General features: G+C 39.8%; 1 protein-coding gene across 3 annotated transcripts in view; it reads right to left on the minus strand.

Annotated features, from left to right (window-relative positions):
- The window catches only part of FYB2 (FYN binding protein 2), a 100443-nt gene that overhangs the window by 15833 nt on the left and 63441 nt on the right, over positions 1–21169 (minus strand). For all 3 annotated transcript variants that reach the window (XM_063104939.1, XM_063104938.1, XM_063104937.1), the window contains 7 exons: positions 19657–19688; positions 16241–16340; positions 13436–13589; positions 6215–6329; positions 6078–6118; positions 4622–4685; positions 3526–3624 (listed from right to left, as the gene is read on the minus strand). In XM_063104939.1, the coding sequence (XP_062961009.1) occupies positions 3526–3624; positions 4622–4685; positions 6078–6118; positions 6215–6329; positions 13436–13589; positions 16241–16340; positions 19657–19688 (605 nt within the window). The remainder of the gene's footprint in view (positions 1–3525; positions 3625–4621; positions 4686–6077; positions 6119–6214; positions 6330–13435; positions 13590–16240; positions 16341–19656; positions 19689–21169) is intronic.

Here is a 21169-nt window from a genome sequence, read left to right on the forward strand (position 1 = left end):
TAAAACAACTAGACACAGTTCCAGTACTGAAGTAGCTCAGGGTTTAGTGAGAGAGACCAAAAATAAATTAATACAACATGCTGTGATAAGAATGTAATGAAGGAATGTATAAAGGAACAGCACATTAGGGAAAATCTGTTAATGTTTATGTAAGCCTCAGTTTCTTCATTTCTAAAACAAATACCAACACTATGTTTCAGAGTTGTGTTAAGATTGGATGAGCATACCCAAGTCACTGTGCCTAGGACAGAGATGATGCTTGATGATCTCTGCCCTTACTATCTGAAAGACCAGACTGGATGCTATCAGGACTGTGATATGCAGAACAGCCCAGAAGAAACATGTAGTCACTGGAGTCAGTCAGATGAATTTGACACTCAGTTCTGCCACTTACCTGCTATATGACCCTGTGTCACATACATTTTTAAAGCCTATATTTTTCATCTGTAAAATGTAGAAACAAGTTTTCACCTCAGTGGGTTACTGTGGAAATCAGAGACAACACATGTGAAGTACTTAGTGTATTCCCTGCCTTAGTGCCCAGTTAGCACATATCCTTGGAATTGCTGCTTAGGGGTCACTTGCCCAAGGAAGCCTTCCTTAACACCCATGCCCTTCCTCCATCCTAATTGGGTTGGGGTGCTGGTAGCTCCTGTTTAAACATAGAAATAGAGGCCACAGAAACATCTCAAATGATGTTTCCTTTCTCTAGGTCATTTATTCATTCAACACATCTTTACTGAGTGTTGATTATGTCCCAAGCACTGTTCTATGTGCTGGAGATACAGTAGTGGGCAAAACAGTAGAAATCCCTGCCCTTGTGGGTTCTAGTTGAGTGAGGCAGACAGAAAACAAACAAGGAAATTTATGTCATTGGGGGCCGAGCCTGTGGCGCACTTGGGAGAGTGCAGCGCTGGGAAATTTATGTCATAACATCAAATTTATGTTATGTCATATAAGGAAATATAGGGTGCTAAGTGCCATGGAGCAGGGCAATGGGGATAGGGAGGGCTGGAGCTGAGGGCTGGTTTGCCATTTTACAGAAGATGGTCAGGGAACTTTGCTGATAAGGTCACTTTGGAGCAGAGGCCTGAAGGTAGTGACGGAATGAGCCACATGGATATCTGGGGTAACAGTGTTCCTGGGAGAGGAACTAGCAAATGCAGAGACTCACAGGCTGGACTGTGCTTGGCCTGTTTAAAGAAGAGCAAAGAGGTCAGTGCATCTGGAATAGAGGGAGTGAGAAGGCGTTTAACATGTAATTCCCAGGTAAAACTATAGCATAGCTAAAACCAGTGGCATTTTATGCTTGGTTTCTTTATGTCTAAATCAGGCCATTTAATGACTATATCAATAGGCAGTAATGTGTGTGTATTGCGGGGAGGGGAGCAGACTGCATGTGTGTGTGAGAGAGAGGACTGAGACCTCTTACTCTTCTTCAACATCACATTTTTAAGGCTGCAGCCTCCTTCTGTAGATAAGGCAATAAACGAGTTGGTGTTCAAAAGAGGAGCCCTCAGTCTTCAAAAGGCAACAAATTAGTTAGTTAAAACGCTGTTATCTTGGTCTATTTACATGCTCTTAATTGAAACATTAAGGTAGGGAGGCAGATTTTGGCAAAATCTAAGGGAAAAAATTTTAATAGAGCTTCCTAAAAATAGAAGATCCTTCTCTGCAGGTAGTGAATTTCTCTTTCATAGAGGTGTGCCAACAGAGATTGGGTTTGTTAGTAAATTTGCAGAGAAGCTCGTATAGTGTGTTGGACTAGGTAGTATGGGTTTCCCTCCTTATCCTGAGAGTTCTTTGACTCTAAGAAAAAGGGTTTCTGAATAATATTAATAGATGTCACAAGACACACACAGGATGTTATGGGAACACAGAGGAGAGATTGATTATCCAAGTTTAGGCAGACAAGTTCAGGAAAGGAGTCCTAGAAGAAATAATATTTGACCAAATTTTGAGGGAAAACTAGAACTTTGATAATCAAAGAAGGTCAGAGGAGGGCAAGTGCATTCCAGACCAAGGGAATGCTATGGTCAAAGCAAGGAGGCAGGAGACACCACGGCAGAGGCTATGATCTGTAGGGCATGTGTATGGGGTGATGGTGAGAGTAAATTTTAGTGCAAGATGGAACTAGAGAAGTAGAAATGGGGCAGCCATGAAAGCATTTCCTTGTCATGGAAAGGGATTGGATATTTGTTCTAAAAGTCGTAAGAAGTCATAGAATCGTTTTGAGAGAGAAGAAATCAGACTTGCATTTTAGAAACATCAGCATTCTCACCTGAATCACACATCTAAGAAACTGTAGGTTATCATGCCAATATTTCCTGTCAAAAAGCTAAGGCCAGGGTCTGCCTTTGTGCACAAGGTCTCACTGACCACAGGAGGGAAACTCCCTCTTCTTCCACAGTCAGGATAACAATTTATAAACCCCATGTTCTGTTGGATCTCTTGGTAGATCTAGATACAACAGACAATTGGACTTAAAATTACATTTTTTTTTTTTTTTTTTTGGCAGCTGGCCTCTATGGGGATCCAAACCCTGACCTTGGGGTTATAAGGCTGAGCTCTAACCAACTGAGCTAACAGGCCAGCCGGACTTAAAATTATAAAACTTTGAAGCTCTATAATTGAAAAGAACTTCAGGGCAGAATAACGTAATTCCATCTCAATATACGTAGTGACCTTGGGCAAATTATTTTACCATCCCTTGCCCTCACAAAATACAGATCTACATCTGTATATCTATATATCCATATCTATATGTGTCTATTAGGGAGAGAAGTATCTCCAGAGACTACCCAGTCCCCCTTCCATTGTATGCAGGAAGCAACTGGGACCCTCTAGATGCAAAAAGGTAGTGATTTGCCCATGGTTACGCACTGAATAAATGGCAGATTGAAACTAGAATCTAGAATCCGGCCTTCCCCTCCCCCCTTCCTCCACCTCTTTCCACTGCCCTTGAATTTGGTACCTCCACAAAGACTGGCAGTTAGTCTAGGTATTTTGAAGGGTCCTTTCCAGGTCTAAGACTTTGAGATACACAAACCATTCAGCTGCACAGTTCAACTCCCCTCTCCATACATCACTGCTCTCCAAGGAGACAAATAAAATATGAAAATGTAGAAAAATAAAACCGTTGGAACTTATAGGGCCAAGAAAGCATAAAAGGACATAATTAACAACAATGCTCAGTGTTAGCAATAGGAGTAGACGCCAAGGAGGGTGAGAAAAGTTTCCTTTCTGGATTTTGCTTGATCAAAACTTTCCCTCCACCCTTGTTTATAACCATTTTCCCATAAGTATTTTCTCAAGGGACATGTCACTTTCTCATGAGTATCTGTGGGTGTGGATCACTCAAAAATTAGCAAGAAAGAGGCAGGTGATAACCAGGGCTTTTGGTTTTAGTTTCTGACGTTCCCTTCACTGTTTCTGAGAACTGGATGGAGAACATCAACCTGTGTACCTGCCAGGCCGGCACTGCTAATCCCCTCCTGGAAAGAGAGATGAAAAGGGACCTTTTACCTTACATTTTCTTTTGACTTGGTTTTCTTCATTTTAAATCGGTCCTTTTCTTTTTTGAAGAATCGCTGTAGTCTTTTAAGTGTCTCTTTTCCATCTAAACTAAGAGGAATCAGAGGATATAAATAACATGGCATTTGAGAGAGTCCTAGAGATGGAAGTCTGCTGTATTAAAAAGGATCAGAGGCTTCGGGTCTCATTTCCAAAACACACCCCACTCAAGGAAGAGCAAGAAAATGCCTTATCAACGTCTATGCTTTTCTTCTTTGTTTAGATTCCGATATGAAGTAGCACACACTGGTCAACTGTGAAGGGAGTAATTACATTTCAATACAAACAGTCTCTATTTGGCAGAATTTATGGAGCAAAATCTTCTCAGGGAAGCATAGTTTACAAACTGTTCTAGAATCACAGGAATTCCTGGCTCCTGAAATTCACATCACTGTTTCAGTTTAGTGAATAATACCACCATGGTGACACACCAATTACCAGTTGATATGAAAATTCTTCCAAACATGTTTTGGGGTTTTGTGGGGAGGGGAAGGGGTTATACACCCACAGCATCCCCCCAGCATGCCTAGCTCAGGATCCCCTCTTCCCTTCAACCCTCAAACTTCTTGCTTTTGCCCATTGTTGTTTTCCTTTCCACATGTGCTCTTAATAACTAAACCTGAAGAATAATGCCCATTTGAAATAATATTACTCTTAATAACACTGAATTACTAGATATTACGTTAAGCCCAGATCCCAGAGACAGACTTACTAATTTGCAAAGACACGGGTAAGTCATAACCATTGATTTGTTCCTGGAAAAGCAACTATAGAATTGAAGCAAGTTTTATTGATATTTACTTACTCTGGGACATAGACATTTCTCAAAAGAGAAAGCAATGTGATTTAAAATTTATGGCACACGACTGTACACAATTACAAGTATCCTATTAATCACAATATAGTATTATAATAACTTATCACCACTCTCTATGTGAATCCTTCCTAAAGAATGATGGTGGATGTAGGGGATCATTTCTTAAACTCTGGATTTACCAAATTAATGGGAAATATCATTAGCCTACAAAGTCAAGAAAGAGAAACTCACTCTATCTTTGGGTAATTGCTCTTTGTTTTGTAGACATCTTCATAGATTTTTTCACTATTTTCTTCTGAAATAAAAAAAAGTTTTTCATTCATTATAATGATAATAGTTCAGATTCATGTATAACAGAAATTATTAGATACCTGCTAGGTGCAAGGTACCTTGATCTTTGTTTTGTTAAGTAGTTCTTACTGAAACTTATGCACATTTATACAAGAATACAGTAAAAATGTTTAAGTCTCTATGAAAGTATGTACAAATGAAAATTAAGACTCGCTGCCACCCTGATTCCAAGTCTGACCTAATTTAGTCAAAGCAAGTTGGTTTATTGATGGATTTCTTATTTTTACCCTCCATCCTTCCCATATTTAATACATAACATTTGAAGTCTACAAAGCATCAGACATTATGAATGCTGGGAAAACAATAGAAAACCAGACACATCTTGAATAATCTCTCCCTTCATAGCATGGCTTTAGTCTAGTCAATGTGTTGATATAAATTTAATACACAGATACATGATTCAATCCTGACAACAGAGTCTAATGGAAAGAACATTAAAGAAAGGATTTTCAGGTTCAAAGGTGACTGTAACACACAATGAACTTAGAGGGGTCACTTTAACTTCTCTGTGCCTCAGTTTCCTTTACAAAATGAGGTTACTGGGTTTAATGATCCATTAGATTGTTTTTCCATCTAAAATTCTGGGATTCTAAGAAGGACAAAACCAACCAGAGTAACATTTGATTATCCTTCCTCCATTACTTTTTCTTTTTTGAAGTTTATTATTTTTTAATCGACAAAAATTGTATATATTTATGACGTTTAACATGTTTTGATAATTGTGTGCCTTGTGTCATGACTAAATCAAGTTTTTTGTGTACATGTGGTGAGAACCTTCAAAATCTACTTACTCAGCAATTTTCAAGTATATCATCAATTGTTATTAACTATAATCTCCATGTTGTGCAATAAATCTCCTGAACTTATTCCTCCTAACTGAAATTCTGTATCCTTTGGCCAGCACCTTCCCATTACTTTTTCATTCATTCATTCAACATATATTTTAAAAAATATCTCCCATGTGCCTGGCATTATGCTAAGGGCTAGAAAAAATGGTAAGCATAAGGAAGGTAATAATCTAGAAGAAAAGACAGTTATTCATCAAAGGATCACATAAATATAAAATTATAATAATGACAAGTGCTATGAAAGAGTGGTTCATGGTACAATGAGATTGTAAATCAAGAAGAATATTCCTTGGGGTAATAATGATTGAGCTGAGATCAGAAGATAGACTAAGGGTCAGTGAGGCAAAGGGGTCCAGGAGAGGAAAGAGCACTGCAGGAAGAGGGAGCAGCAAACACCCTGTGATGGCAGCTGGACAAGTCACAGCAGCTAGCACAGAAACACTCTGCAATTCCTACTGGCAGTTTCAGAAATGTCTTCCTGTTCTTACCACTGTCAGAGGCAAGTGAGTCAGACAAGTCCAACTGTGGCCTGTGGGAAGAAAGATGCAAAGATCATTAGCTTGTTGTATCGTAACTTTAAAGCCTCATCCCGTTCTACTGGCTGGAAAGGCTGGAATGTACTTACACCTCTTTCCTGGGGCACTGGACATCATCATATGTCTCCTCTGAAAAGGAACCTGGCTTCAAAGCCCTTGCATCTGGGGTTCCTTTAGTCACCTCCAAAACCTTCACATACCCATCTGAAAGGAAAACAGAAAACACCCCTAAAGAACATCACATCAGCTGCTATCACAGATGCATTCAAGCACATCGCTGGTAATGCAGGCAAGAACAGGAAAAGGCAGATGAAATGTACTAGAACTGGAACATAATCTTGGTACGTATGATCCCTGGACAGTTCACTTCATTTGCAGAAACTTAGTTATGATTCTCTGAGGTTGGGGATAATGATAATACCTATTATGTGATTGTGGCAAGGACTTAATACATATTTATGAAGGGTGCTGGTTCCCTAGTAAATCCAAACTCTTCCCTCTTTGATGGTTCTTCCTTTAATCCCTGACCTTAAATGCTGAGGCGCTTCTTTCTACATCTAGGTGACTGTATCCAGTCTTATGGCATTTTTTTCTTAAAGCAAAATTTCTTAAACAAGTTGACTGAACACATGTCAACATTTATTATTCATTAATGACAGAATTAGTCAGAGGACAATGTGCCATGCTTAAAAAATAAATGGGGATTGTTTGTGCAAGTAACTAGCCTACTAAATTTAAATGCGGGTGCTGCTTTATTTCTTAGAGCTGTAAACTTGTCATAACCAGTAACCTGTCACCTCTTTATCCGTCGACATAGGTTAAACAATTATGGTCCGGGTTTTTCAGAACCATTTTTAGACGTGAACTATTAATCAGACATAAGTAATAGAGCTGAGAAATAAATAATAAGGAAATTGACTTGTGTCTATTAATTAAACAGATGAAGCAACAAGATTTTATCCTCTGACAAGAAGTCAATTAGCATGAAGACCCCAAACCATCTCAATGAATGTTTGCTCCCAGAGGCTTTTTCTCTTGGAGTTATTGATAAATTTCTCCAGCACGAAACAAAGATGCTGAACACACAGTTGCTTAATTCTTGGCTCAGTACTTTTTTTTTTTTTTTTTTCTTAATCCTTCCTTTTGACTGAGGCAAATGAAAAAGTTTATGGCTTCATTTTTTTTTTTTTTTTTTAATTTTTATTTTGTCAATATACAATGTGGTTGATTATTGTGGCCCATCACCGAAACCTCCCTCCCTCTCCCCTCCCCTCCCTCCCACCCAACAATGTCCTTTCTGTTTGCTTGTCGTATCAACTTCAAGGAATTGTAGTTGTTATATCTTCATCCCTCCCCCCCGGTTTTTTTTGTGTGTGTGTTTGTGTGATTTTATTTATTTTTAGCTCCCACCAATAAGTGAGAACATGTGGTATTTCTCTTTCTATGCCTGACTCGTTTCACTTAATATAATTCTCTCAAGGTCCATCCATGTTGTTGCAAATGGCAGTATTTCATTCGTTTTTATAGCTGAGTAGTATTCCATTGTGTAGATATACCACATTTTCTGTATCCACTCATCGGATGATGGACATTTGGGCTGGTTCCAACTCTTGGCTATTGTAAAAAGTGCTGCAATGAACATTGGGGAACAGGTATACCTTCGACTTGATGATTTCCATTCCTCTGGGTATACCTTTGACTTGATGATTTCCATTCCTCTGGGTATATTCCCAGCAGTGGGATAGCTGGGTCATATGGTAGATCTATCTGCAATTGTTTGAGGAACCTCCATACCATTTTCCATAGAAGCTGCACCATTTTGCAGTCCCACCAACAATGTATGAGAGTTCCTTTTTCTCCACAACCTCGCCAGCATTTATCGTTCATAGTCTTTTGGATTTTAGCCATCCTAACTGGGGTGAGATGGTATCTCAGTGTAGTTTTGATTTGCATTTCCCGGATGCTGAGTGATGTTGAGCATTTTTTCATATGTCTGTTGGCCATTTGTATATCTTCCTTAGAGAAATGTATGGCTTCATTTTAAAAACAGACAACTTTTGGGCCGACCCCGTGGTGCGCTCGGGCCGACCCGCATGGAAGCACTCCCGCCGCGGGTTCAGGGGTTCAGATCCTATATAGGGATGGCCGGTGCGCTCACTGGCTGAGCGCGGTGCGGCAGGTCACAAAAAGGACAAAAAAAAAAAAAGAAAAAAACCAGACAACTTTTAAATTTGCACCTCCACTTTAGACATTTCTCATGAATTCCAGATACTCCATCAGCCTTCACATCATTTCCCTTTGGTTGTCTAAACATATTATATTCCAGACCAAACTCATGATTTCTTTCTGCAGATTTGCTCTTCCTAAAGTCTACCCCATTTCAGTAAAAAGTGGCAATTCCATCCTTTCTGTTGCTCAGGCCCCAAATCGTAGAGACATCCTTGATTTTCATATTCCATCTTCAATCCACAGCCGTCAGCACTACTTTCAAGCCATGCCCTGAATCCAAACACATTTCAACAACTCTATCATGGTACCCTTCTCCAAGCCACAATCATCTCTTACCTAAATTATTGCAATAACCTCCTAACAGGTTTCCCTGATTTATCCTATATTCTACTTCCAAGACAGTAGCCGGATCATTCTTTAAAATGCAAGCCAGATTGTGTTGTAGATTTCATTTGCATTTCCCTGAGAGTTAATGAAGTTGAGCTTTCATAGTGTATTTACCTTTTGGATATCCTCTTTGGTGAAGTGCCTGTTCAATATTTACCCAATTTCCCTTTCTTTCTTTCTTTTTTTCTGATTGATTTCTATTTTATATTTTCTAAATACAAAAATGTTTATAGAAGAGCTATATATTCCACATGAGTCCTCTGTCAAATATACGCACACACACATATATAATGCACAAATCTTCTCCCACTCTGAGACTTGCCTTCTCACTCTGCTAATGGTATCTTATGGTAAATATATCCTAGCTCTTCTAATTCTTTTAAGTCTAAAGCGAATTAATATTGTTACTCTTCTTTCCAAACTATTAAAAACCTTAGAATGCTTTAATTACCTTCCCAACATATGTGCTATGATCAATATTTTAGCCCCCCCCCATTTGACATTATTATTGTTCTATTTAGTTGATACTTTTGCTCACCCTTCTTTCTTTCATCCAAAATTTTCTTTCTGGAATTGTCATTCTTCTGCCTGAAGTACATGCTTGAGAATTTCCTTCAGTGCATTTCGTTTGGTCATTAACATATCACAACTTTTATTTGTTAGAAAATATCTTATTTTTTTCTTCATTCTTGAAAGGCATTTTCGCTAGACATAAATTTCTAGGTAGACATTTACTATCTTTCAGCAGGATTGTATTCTGGTTACACACTCTTGTTGAGAACTCAGCAGTCAGAACTCAGTTGTTTCTTTATAGGTAATTGGTCTTTTGTCTTTGCTTTTAGCTCTTTTAATATATATATATATATTTTTAAGTAAAGCACAATGACTTAAAGGTACTGTGAACTTTATTATTTAAAGTCAATGTGACACTGTAAAAAGAAAATGGCCTTTGAAGACAGACATTTTTGTGTTAGGCTCTGTGTGTGGTTTTTCATTTTACATTTTTTTTTTAATTGGTTATGAATATTTGTGTGACACAAAGCTGATTGTCACCCCTCATGCCCATGACGTGAGGGCCAGATTCATACTGGCAGCATACTCATTACCACAAATTGCATTTGTACCTTGTGTCCCCCACCCAATTACCCCCAACTTCCCTCTCCCTCTCAAGATATTATTCTTTGATGTTCTTCAGTTTCTCTAAGATATGGGTAGGTGTAGATTTCTTTTTTTTTTTTTTTTTAAAGATGACCGGTAAGGGGATCTTAACCCTTGACTTGGTGTTGTCAGCACCACACTCAGCCACTGAGCGAACCGGCCATCCCTATATAGGATCCGAACCCGTGGCCTTGGCGTTATCAGCACCACACTCTCCCGAGTGAGCCACAGGCCGGCCCAGGTGTAGATTTCTTTCACTTATCCTCCTTGAGAACGTTAGGGTACCTGGATCTGCAAATTTATATCTCTCAACAATTTTGGAAAATTATCTGATACTATCTTTTTTTAAAAAACCATTTTCTTAAATTTATTTAATTGACGCATTGTAATTATACATATTTATGGGGTACAATCTGATGTTTTGATACATATAAATGTTGCATAATAATCGAGTCAGGGTAGTTAGTGTAACTATCACCTCATTCATTTATCATTTTTGTGGAGAGAGCATTCAAAAGCCTCTCCTTTAGCTACTATGTAACATAGAAAACTTAACTGTTAACCTCTTTTATCTATTATTTCCTATAATTTGATGTTATTTTAAGGCTTCTCACTCTATCCTCCACAACTCTTATCCTCTCATTCTTTTTATCATGTTCCTCTGTGGAATGAATTTCGGATAATTTCTCTAGATCTATTTTCTAGTTCACTAATTTCCTCTTCAGCTCTATGTAATCTGATGTGTAAATCACTATATTTTTACATCAGTTTAGCCGTTATTTATTTCTTTTTAAAATCTCTCCTAAATACGTTTATTCCCTGTTCATATTCTTCTATTTTTAATTTTTTGGGGGGTGGTGTTGGGGGTTAGCTAACTGGTATGGGGATCTGAATCGTTGACCTCATTGCTACAACACCATGCTCTAACCAACAGAGCTCACCAGCCAGCCCCCACTCTTTTATTTTTAAAACATATTAAATATTTTAGGTTTTGTGTCTAATAATTCTAGTATTTGTAATATCTGAAAGGTTGGTTCAGTTGTCAGTTGTTCTGCTTGTTTTCACGCCCTGTGAGCTATTTCCTTGTGTGTTTAGTTATTTTTGATTGTTAATTTTGAATTTTTAAAAGAATATTACATGGGAATTATTTGAAACCTAGTATAAAACTATATTCCATCAAAGAGAATTTGTATCTGCTTCTACCAGTTGTTTTGGAGGTCTACCAAGCTAATACTACTTTAGATTAAATTGAGTGTCTTTTGGACCATACAGATAGTGTGAATTTCAACTGCAGATGTGCGGGAGGATCAGCTTATGGTAACATATCTTTTTCTTTTACCCAGTTCCAGGGTCAAAATGGGCAGATTTCCTTCTACTCAGTAGAGTTTATGTCTTGTTCATTCTTAAATTATGGATATAATCCTTCGGGGGTTTTAATGTTATAAAGGAGTCTCCTATTATAAACTTACTTTGGGCAGGCCCTATTCTCTACACACCAAGCAGTCAAACAGGAGCACAGGAGATTCAGAGCTCAGTGAAAACCCTTAAGGCAAAAGCTAGCTTTGGTATCCAACTCCCAGGTTTCCTGGATACTGAAGATCTGTGCATGCTTTCTTTTTATATCAATTCTGTGGTACTTTTATGAATGTGTAAAAAATTATTCTTCGCTTTACTTGTTTCAGTCAGGAGAATCATTCACATTGTCTAAGCCAGCATATTCTCAGACACTGAATTTGATTTATTCTTTCATTCCTTCTTTCAACAAAATTTTGTTGTGTTATCTCCAGTGTGCCAGATACTATGTCAGGTTACAGAGATACAGAGAAAAATACTAAATGGTCTCTGATCTCAGGGTGCCCAGAGTGTACCATGGGAGATAACACATAAACCATAGATTATGATAAAAGCATGCTGCAATTTTGCAAGAAAGAAAGTAAATGAAGAGAACAGTTTTTTAACATCTGAACCAGACACTTTATATGCATTGACAAATAGCCCTAGGAAATGAGTAGTATTATCATCATTTTCACAAGAAAGTAAGTAAATTTCCCAAGGTTGCAGGGGTATTATACAGTGGTCCTGGGTCCCAGAAATGCTTGACTTTTAATTCTAATATAGTAATGTGGCCATACTGTTGCTGTTTAAGTGTCATGGAAACAAAGAAGAGTGAGGAGTTATGGTCCCTGGAGAGTAGAAAAGAGGAAGTTGGGCTGAAGGTAAGGGAGGTCTCAGAAGAAGTGACTTTGGGGATAGATCCTGAAGGACAGGTAGACACTAGCAGGTAGAGAGTGGGAATAAAGGCATTCCAGATGGAGAAAAGAGATCAAGAAAAATTAGAGGGTCACTTAAGCACATGACATAGTCAGTAAACTGAGAATAGAGCGGAGTGTGTGAGGAAGTTGTGTGGCACAGACGAGGCCAGCTAGGCTGGAGGCAACTGTAAGGGGCCTTGAGTCCATCTTAGGGTCACTGAAAATTTACTCTTTCTACAACTCTGATTGTAACACATTATGATACATCAGTGGCTTGCCATGGCTTATTGGGTTGGAGTGGATATCTGTTTTCTTTGTCTAACATCTACTTTTATTTTTTTCCCCCTGATAATAGCCATCTGGTTTTCCCTCAAGAATCCTTCACTCTGAGGGTATGCAGTTTTGGTAGAACTGACTCTACCCCCAGTCCAGGGTTGAGTTTATGACACAGGCTGGGCCAATCAGAGCATATATCTCTTATACTTAACGATTGGTTCAGGATTGGCATGTGACCCAATCGAAGCCAATAAGACTCATATCTTAGTTTTATAACTGTTAGGAAGATAAAAATCTCTAGTACTCCTATGGTGTGCCTAAAAGGAAAGGTTGTAAGCTTGTCACTACTGGATACCATCTTGCCTCTAACAGGGCAGAATTTGCCTGAAAATGAAGCCAACCCAGTGGGGAGCAAAGCCAGGAGTAGAAAAAGTGACGCTGAGTCCTTGTGATATTGTTTGTGCCCTTGGATCCAGCCATGCCTAGACTTGGTGCCAGCTGAACCTCCTTTTCTTTTTCTGTTGAACACGGTACGATTTGATTTCTGTGGCTTACAATCCAGAGCCCTGACTGACATGAAGACAAGATGCAGCCTACATAGGGTCAATGAGTGATAGCATACCACATCATCAGTGTGTCAGAGGTGGGGCTGCAAAGACAAAGGGGCTAGTGGACATGGAAGAATAAACATTTGCCAAATACCTGTCATAGGACATACTGCTGGGCTTGGGCCTCATGACAACCTTTTATAAATGAAGAAATCAATTTGCATGAATATGAAGTTTCTTACCCCATGGCTAATAATTATCAGAGCCTAGACTGAACTCAAGTCCTCTGCTTGCACATCCAGTGCACTTTCCACCATGGTAAGCCACCTCACTAGGGCAGGTTACTTGGCATGTAATAGATGTTCAATAAACATTTAAAAAATAAATTAAATTTTTCTCCACGTTCAGCTTTAAAACAGTGTGGTAATGGTGAAGAGGATCAGGAAGAAATACAACTTACCGTGGCTTTGGGAGTGCCTGGCCAGTCCTGGGCCCTTGGGGCAGGCCTTCATCTGGATGACGTCAATCAGGGCATCCTGCTTCTCGGCCAGCATGCTCCTACTGTGGACGTTTGTCATCTGGATTTTTCCAGGTGTCCCCTCATAGGCACCTACCTAAATATATGCAACAGGTAGAGTACTGCAGGGCTCTGATTTATCAGTTCTTTGCTTATTCATGCTGTTCTTCATTCATTCATTCCTCGTGGGTAACAATTATTATTTAATGCTATCTTACTAGACTCTAAGTTTCACGAGGGCACACACCCTGTCCTTCATTTACCTCTGGATGGCCAGTGAGTGCCTGGCATAGAGGCAGGCCCACAGGAGGCAGTCAGGATATAATGGAGCACCGACTGCACTACAGGGTAGACTCTATATTCCAACTCATTTAATTGTCATGACACCCCTTGTGAAAAATATCATTAGTCCTCTTGGAAAAGGGTTTAGAGAGGTTCAATAACTGGTTTCTGGTCCCACAGTTAGTAATCTACTGAGGTGGGACTCGACCCCAGAGCCTTGTGCTCTTCACCACTAAGGGATGCTGTGTATTCCTTCTCCTGTCCTTCTTTTTGCCTGATGTTTCATCCTTCCACCCATCATTCTCCTGTTCCTTTTCACTTCTTTCTGCATTCCCTTCCTCTGGCATTTGTCAAACACTTATTGAAGGTGAGACAACACGCTAAACTCTGGAAGTAGACACATGCAATGGACAGAGTGTCTCACATGCTGGCCATGGAGACAATACACACAGACAGTGAATTAGGCTATAACGTGATGAGAGTTGTTTACAGCAGTTACTCACTGCCATGGAAACAGAGAGGATGGGGAGGTCGGTTCTCTTAGCTGGGCAATAGGATCAGGGAAAGCTTCAAAAACAGGTTTCATTAAACTGTAATTTTTAAAGTATAAGAGCAAGATTGATCTTGGGGATGAAGAAATACCTGGCAGATAAATCAGCGGGATCACAGGCATGGAGTACTTGGAGGAGTGTTAGTGTCCACGTAAGGGTAGCATGGAGGCTGCTGCTGAGGGAGGAGTTGAAGGAAAAGGGGGAAGACACAGGGAGAAAATTCTGGAGATGAGGCTGGAAAGATAAAAGTGAATGGGGCTGAATTACGAGGGGTCTTGCATGTAAGGCAAAGAATTTGGGCTTCATTTCTTAATCATGGGGAGCCCGGCAGGGAGAAAACTCTATCACATTTACATTTCAGAAAGATCTGGATAGACTGATAGGTAGAGACACTGGAGAGAGAAGAATTAGAACATTTTTGGCCATCTAAATGTTTTTTAATTGTCAAATGAAAATGAGAGAAGGGTTACTGTCCTTCCACAGCAGAGTGGACGTAAGTGTTAGCTATGATAACACATTTGAAAGTACTTGGCAAAAGCTAATGTAATGAATATACATCAGGCATGGATTACCCTGAGTTTGCGGTGGGATCTTAGGCAAACTGTCAGGAGAATAAGAGTAGGGGCATTCATTTAAGTCACACAGCCAACCATAAATTTTTTGAGTGGGGAAAAAATGACAAGCAAGTAATGAAGTCAATGTTCTACACAAATATAGTGATCACTATCCTTCAATGTAGTCCTCTAATGAATGCAGTCCCCCATTCACCTACATATCCCAGATAACTTTTAATAATGTCCAACATTGAAACCCACTGCATAAAGGAGGGAAGTGACCTTTTGGTGGTAGTCTGACTCAAGGCCTGGCTGTCATATAGACAGCACTGAACCAGAGCAGAGCCCTGCTTTTTTATGGTCAGATTTCTTAGTCATGCTTCTCTACTGCCTTTCACATATGCTCCTATCAACCCCTTCCTGATCTCTAGCCTCAACACCCATTTATGGCCTTGTCCCTGCCCTCTGGCTTTGACACCTGAAGATGCTGTCCTGACTCTGGACCTTGTCTTTCCTATTTAGTGACCTACTCCTTTCTTTAAATTATGCTGCTTCATGATACTCTGTAAACAGCCAACATGGTCCAGCCTGGCCTCTAGGCCTATGGACTAGTTCAGGCCCACATCGCCAGCATGCTTTTTGATTTACCCCATCCCTGCAGATGAAACTGGGACAATCTGATGTTAAAAGACAGACACATCTCAAGCAGGTATCTAGAATGTTTGGAGCATTGGTATCTATTGTTTAAGCCTTTCACCCACTAACTGTGAAAGGGACAGTGCCAACCACATATGGATATACACACACATTCACAGTGTTTAATATGAATAAAAACAACAAGAACACATTTCACTTTTATGGTAGCTTACAGCTTCCAAAGCACCTTCATATATATTATTTCATTTTATCATCACAGACAGGGTACAATTGGGATGGCAGTTGGGCAGGGATTATCTATTCTTATTTTACAGATAAGATGATCAAGCTTAGAACTAAAGGTGTTCTTCTAAGCAGGGCCTTTGGGCACAAAATTTGAGGAGGCACTCACTGCAGAGACTTGCAAGTGCAGGGACGGCACCTGAGAGTGAGCTCTTCTTCATATTTGCATCCTGGGTGCCTTGATGAACTTACCCTCATCCCAGCCCTGCTTCTAAGGCATGCTACATGGCTTATACATGGAAAATTGGGGGCTAGAGCTCAGTGTTTGTCACATTCTTGATAAACGCCCAACACCCATTACATCTTCTGACTGTCTCTCTGGAGAGATGTAAGTCTCAGCCTCTAAAATGTCACCCCCATCAACTGATCCTGTCACGTGTCTAAGCTGTACCACTTGGCCAGGATCCCTAGAACACAGATACCTTGAAAGGATGGTTTGAATGTGGACCCTTTTCTGTTTTTTGAGGTTCCAGTTCACATGGCTCTTTTTCCTTATTTGTATCTTCATCCGCATGTTTGGGGCTAAAATGTGAAGACATATCAGGGAAAGTGAAGCTTAGAGTGTTTAGATGACAGTGCACTGCTCAATCCTAAAGGAAATGAATGGGGAAAATGAAGTTAAAAAGACATGAACCTTTTTTTTAAAAGGGGACCAGGAACCGATCATATAGGTAGCTTCTCTGAATTTCTGCATGCTCCAATCAGTGCCAGAGTAGCAATTCCTGCTTAAAATCTTCTAGTTCCCTATTGCCTGTAGGATAGAATCTAAGGCTTCTAGTGATTTGGCTCCTATCTTTCATTCCAACCCCATTTTCCTCTGGTTCTTCCCTCCACTTTTGCTGGAATCTAGACCCTCATAATTCCCCATCTTACCACTCTATTTGACCAACTCTCCCTTTTTATTAGCTATTTCCTTTGTCAGACATGCCTTCTACATCTTATATTGATGGCAAATACAAAACCCTTCACAATGGTCTAAATCACCTTACCTTTGAGAATCCTTCCCTGAGTCTCCCAGTCATACCTTCTCTGTCCCCCTAACACTTTGGCCTTCTATGTTGTATTATAGCATGCCTGTCTATGGGTCTATCTCCAGTTCCTCCTCTTTGTCTTGTAAATTACCTGAAAGTCAAGTTATAAAAGGGCAGAACTATCTGATTCACATATGTACCTCTAGCACTGCTAATGCTGTGTAATCCATGGTAGGAACCGCATGTTGCCTGGCACAGGGTGGTACTCACCCAGAATTCCCTAATGAAATGAATGACTGGCCTGCACTGTATGTAGATAACAGCTGCAGTGGAGGAGCATTTGAGAGAGTGAAGATGGAGAGAGCAATGTAAAAAGCAAAATCCAAGGACAGAATGACAGGGAATGTCAACATTCATGTGAGAACCTTGCTTCTGGCACTGTAAGAGCTGGGTAGTCCTATGATCCTTCTGCCTCCACATTTATACAGGAGGCAGAGAGAGAAGAGCCCTCAAAGAAAATCAGAAAAGGTGGTCAGGGAGAAAGAGAAACACCAGGCGAGAGTGTTGTTCTGTAACAGAAAAGAAAGAGTTTTAAGGAGTTTCATTCATTCATCCTATTTCTGAGCACTCCTGTCCAGCATTAAGGCCAAGACTAGTTCTGTGATGAACAGGAGCTGCAGAGTGAGTGCTGGGCTCCAATCCCCACTCTACCTCTTTCTCAAAGTCTGCAATGAACCTTTCCAAAAATCAAAATTTCTCATATTTATATATGAAAATTTACAATTTCCATGTTTGTCATGAGAATAAAATGTGATAAAAATGTTGAAAGCCAAGCATTGTGCATTGCATGTAACAGACCCCCAGTAATTGTTGGTGTCCTTTTCTATCAAAACACTTGCTGAGTTAGAATTACCCAGTTCTTAGGTTCCCAGATCACATGGCGGATATTTCTCCTGGTATATTCACCTGCCCTTGTTGGTGTACATGTCCTTTGTAATCCATATTCTTATCCTCCAGCTCCTGACCAGTAGTTTCTACACAGCTGGAACTTCATAAATAACTATTACATTAAATTTATATTGTGACTTCTAGGAATACTGTGGAGGAAGGGGATAAATTGTCTCTGCTTTAAACCACTTTTGTGACTCTCCCTGGCCTATAGGATAAAGTCTAAATTTGTGCCATTCAATACAGTGGCCATTGGCCTCATGTAGCTATTGGACATTTGAAATGTGTCTGGTCCAAATTGAGCTGTAAGTGTAAATACACCTGGCTGTTGAAGAGTTGGTGTGGAAAAAAAAGAGAGACTATAAAACACCTCATTAATAATTTTTATATTATTACATGATGAAATGATAATATTTTGGATATATTGGGTTAAATAAAATTCATTATTAAAATTAATTTCACCTTTTTCTTTCTAGTTTTGAAAATTTTTAAACAACAGATGTGGTTTATATGATATTTCTCTTGGGCAGTGCTGGTCTAAATGATTAATTAGGGAGTGCAGACCCTCCTGGATCCAGCTCTGCATACTCCCCTAGTTCCTGCTGCTCTCACGCTGCACTTTAAGCTCAAGTGATGTCAAACTGTTTGTAGATTCCTGCACCTCACTGTTTAATACTGCGTGTCCACTCACACCTTTCCTTGTGCCCGGAGTACATGTTCCACCATTTCCCCCTGGCCAATTCCTACCCTCTGTCAAGATTCAACTCAGTTATCACCTTCAAGGAAGTGCTCCTGGAGCCTCAAGGCCAGTTTTTGTGCCTCACCTCTGTATTTTTATAGTTTTCATAGCAATGATCATGTTATACTGTAATTTCCTATTTATTTGGTCATCTTCCCCTCTAAGTAATCCTCCACTGCCAACAATCAACTTTCTCTCCTATCTCTTATCAAGCAAGGAATATATTCTTTCTGTTCACTTTGTATGTCAGAATCTAGCAGCATCTGAATAGAGAAGCTCATAAATGTTGAACTAAATAATTAATCATTTGATGTGTGCATACCACATGCCCAGCATTGTACTAGTACTAAAAGGTCAATTATGAGGATCATGAATTTAGAATCAGGCAGGAATTCAAGGAGAGAAATGAAGGTAGCCCACCTAGCTGCAGCAAAGTTTCCCCATGATTCAGCACTTGTATTTTTAGCCTCAACCAGGGAATTTTGATCCTTGCTTCTCCAGAGCTCATCAACCACATTTCTTCTAATGCATTAAAATATATCCAGGGGAGGAATGATAGAAGCAGACCCTGAGGAGGTGATAAAGAGCACTGCTAGGTGCCAGGGCACTACTCTGGACCCAGGAAGTATTGGAGGCACCAGCAACACCAAGAACAATACAACATGGGCCCTGCCCACAGGAGCTCCCAGACTGGAAGGGGGTGAGGAGGTGGAGGATGAACTGCATGTCAGCAAACAAACTACATATAATGCCATTAATGTAAACACATGTGTATGTTACAGAGGTACCATGGGCAAGGGATTGGTTAATTCTGTCTGAGGGAGGGGAATTAAGGAAGGCTTCTTACAAGAGGGAATGCTTGATAGATCAGTACACGTTTGCCAGATTGTTAAGTATGGTGAATTAATGAATTAAACAAGCAAAAGCAAAGAGACTTAGAACATGTGGGGTGCTCGGCAAGTGCTTGCTGAGTGAGTGCAGTGTGGGCTAGAATGAAGCAAGAAAAGAAGGCAGGGCAGGGGTACGGATTACTTTCTCTATACCAAGCACCTTGCAAGGTGCTGGGGAAACTGAGCCAGGTCAGACACTGGAAACATAGTCGGCCCATAGTGAAAACTAGTTTAGTCATCAGAGGCTCAGTGGTTGGAGTAATGTTTTACCTCTTAGAGCTAAAACTCACCTAAGTTCTTGATGGAGAAAATTCTTCCAAGGCTGAAAGGAAAGAGGAAATGGTCATTTTCATAAATCAACCCAAACCAGGCTCTGTTGTTTGGTTACACATCATTAAAGACTAGACCAAAAGGTGAGGGGGCGGTGAGGTCTTAGTACAGAGCAAAGGCAGACGCTGAAAACAGAATGTTCTATGAACTGTTGCCAGTGGGGCTGAAGATCAATCAGAAAGGAAAACAAGCATTCCTGAAGTTACGGTGCCGGCCAGAGGGAATGTATGATGGGACTTAGAAACGTAAATTGTTCTCTGCATGTCTTCCCAGGAATGCATCTGTAGAATAAAGAACCTCTAAATCATATGAGGAAATATGAATTTCTGGTATTTGAGCAATGTCTCAGTGGGAAAAATTGGCCAGAGTGCAAGCAATGTTGGGATGTTCCCTTTCCTCACTGGTCATGTACTCTCTGTTCAATACTCAGCTCTTGCATCATGTAGATTTAGCTCCATTAAAATGATGTCCCAATGACCACAAAAGAGCTCCTCATTTATTCAGGGGTCACATATCTGATGCCATTCTTTGTTTGGAATCTAGCCAAGAACCTTGAAAAAAACAGAAAATACCTAAGCATCCAAAATGCTGCCACAAAAATCCAGGCATGATAGTTTATACACTCTCCTTTGGGGAGAGCCTGCAGGCCTTCATTCAGAGACTCTGGGTTCTTATTTTACATATAAAGCAAATTAGTTGCAGCACTGGTAGAATGACAAGTTAGACAGACCTTGTTTTACATCTCTGCTACAATATTTACAGGTTACTCAACCTCTCTTAGCCTCTATGTTCTCATCTGTAAGATGGAAGCATTGATAACAGCTTGCAGAGTAATTGTGAGGATTAAGTGCTACTGGGTATCCACAAGTGCCCAGCACAGAACAGGGACTTGGTACATGCTTGCCCACATGAAAGACTCACTGATAGATGCAAAGATACTGACAGTAGAAAGAAATAGTAATTGTTACAAAAGAGAAAACAATTACAATAAACAGACTTGTGGTGGTTTGATGTGAAAGCAATTAGCTCTTCTACAGGGTCCAATAGTATCTTACAAGAAGAGCATAAACTATGCCCACTCAGTCCCTTAGATTCAAGAATACTCCAAATCATTAAGAATGAGATCAGATACCACCCGCCGAGCTTAAAAATACAGAGATGAACACAAAACATGTCTGAGGGTTAAAATATTTCAAAATCAAAAATACTTTTATAATTTTTTACTCGAATGGTATAAAATTTGGTTATTTGGAGAGTTCACTTGTGCTGAATAGTTTATTATTTGCCGGTGTTGTCTGGTAAGTGAAGCATTTTAATAGACTGTTTCTACTCCCATTAATAGGAATAATAATCATTTGTATTTTTCTAGCTTCAAAGTGTATCCACAAATGAATAATCCTTACCAGCAAGCATAAGAAAACTGAAGCAGAGAGATGAAGGATCTAGACAAAATGTACCCAGTGAAAAGAGTAG

This window comes from Cynocephalus volans, chromosome 8 (genome assembly GCF_027409185.1).
Source record: "Cynocephalus volans isolate mCynVol1 chromosome 8, mCynVol1.pri, whole genome shotgun sequence".
In the NCBI taxonomy this organism is placed as follows: domain Eukaryota; kingdom Metazoa; phylum Chordata; class Mammalia; order Dermoptera; family Cynocephalidae; genus Cynocephalus; species Cynocephalus volans.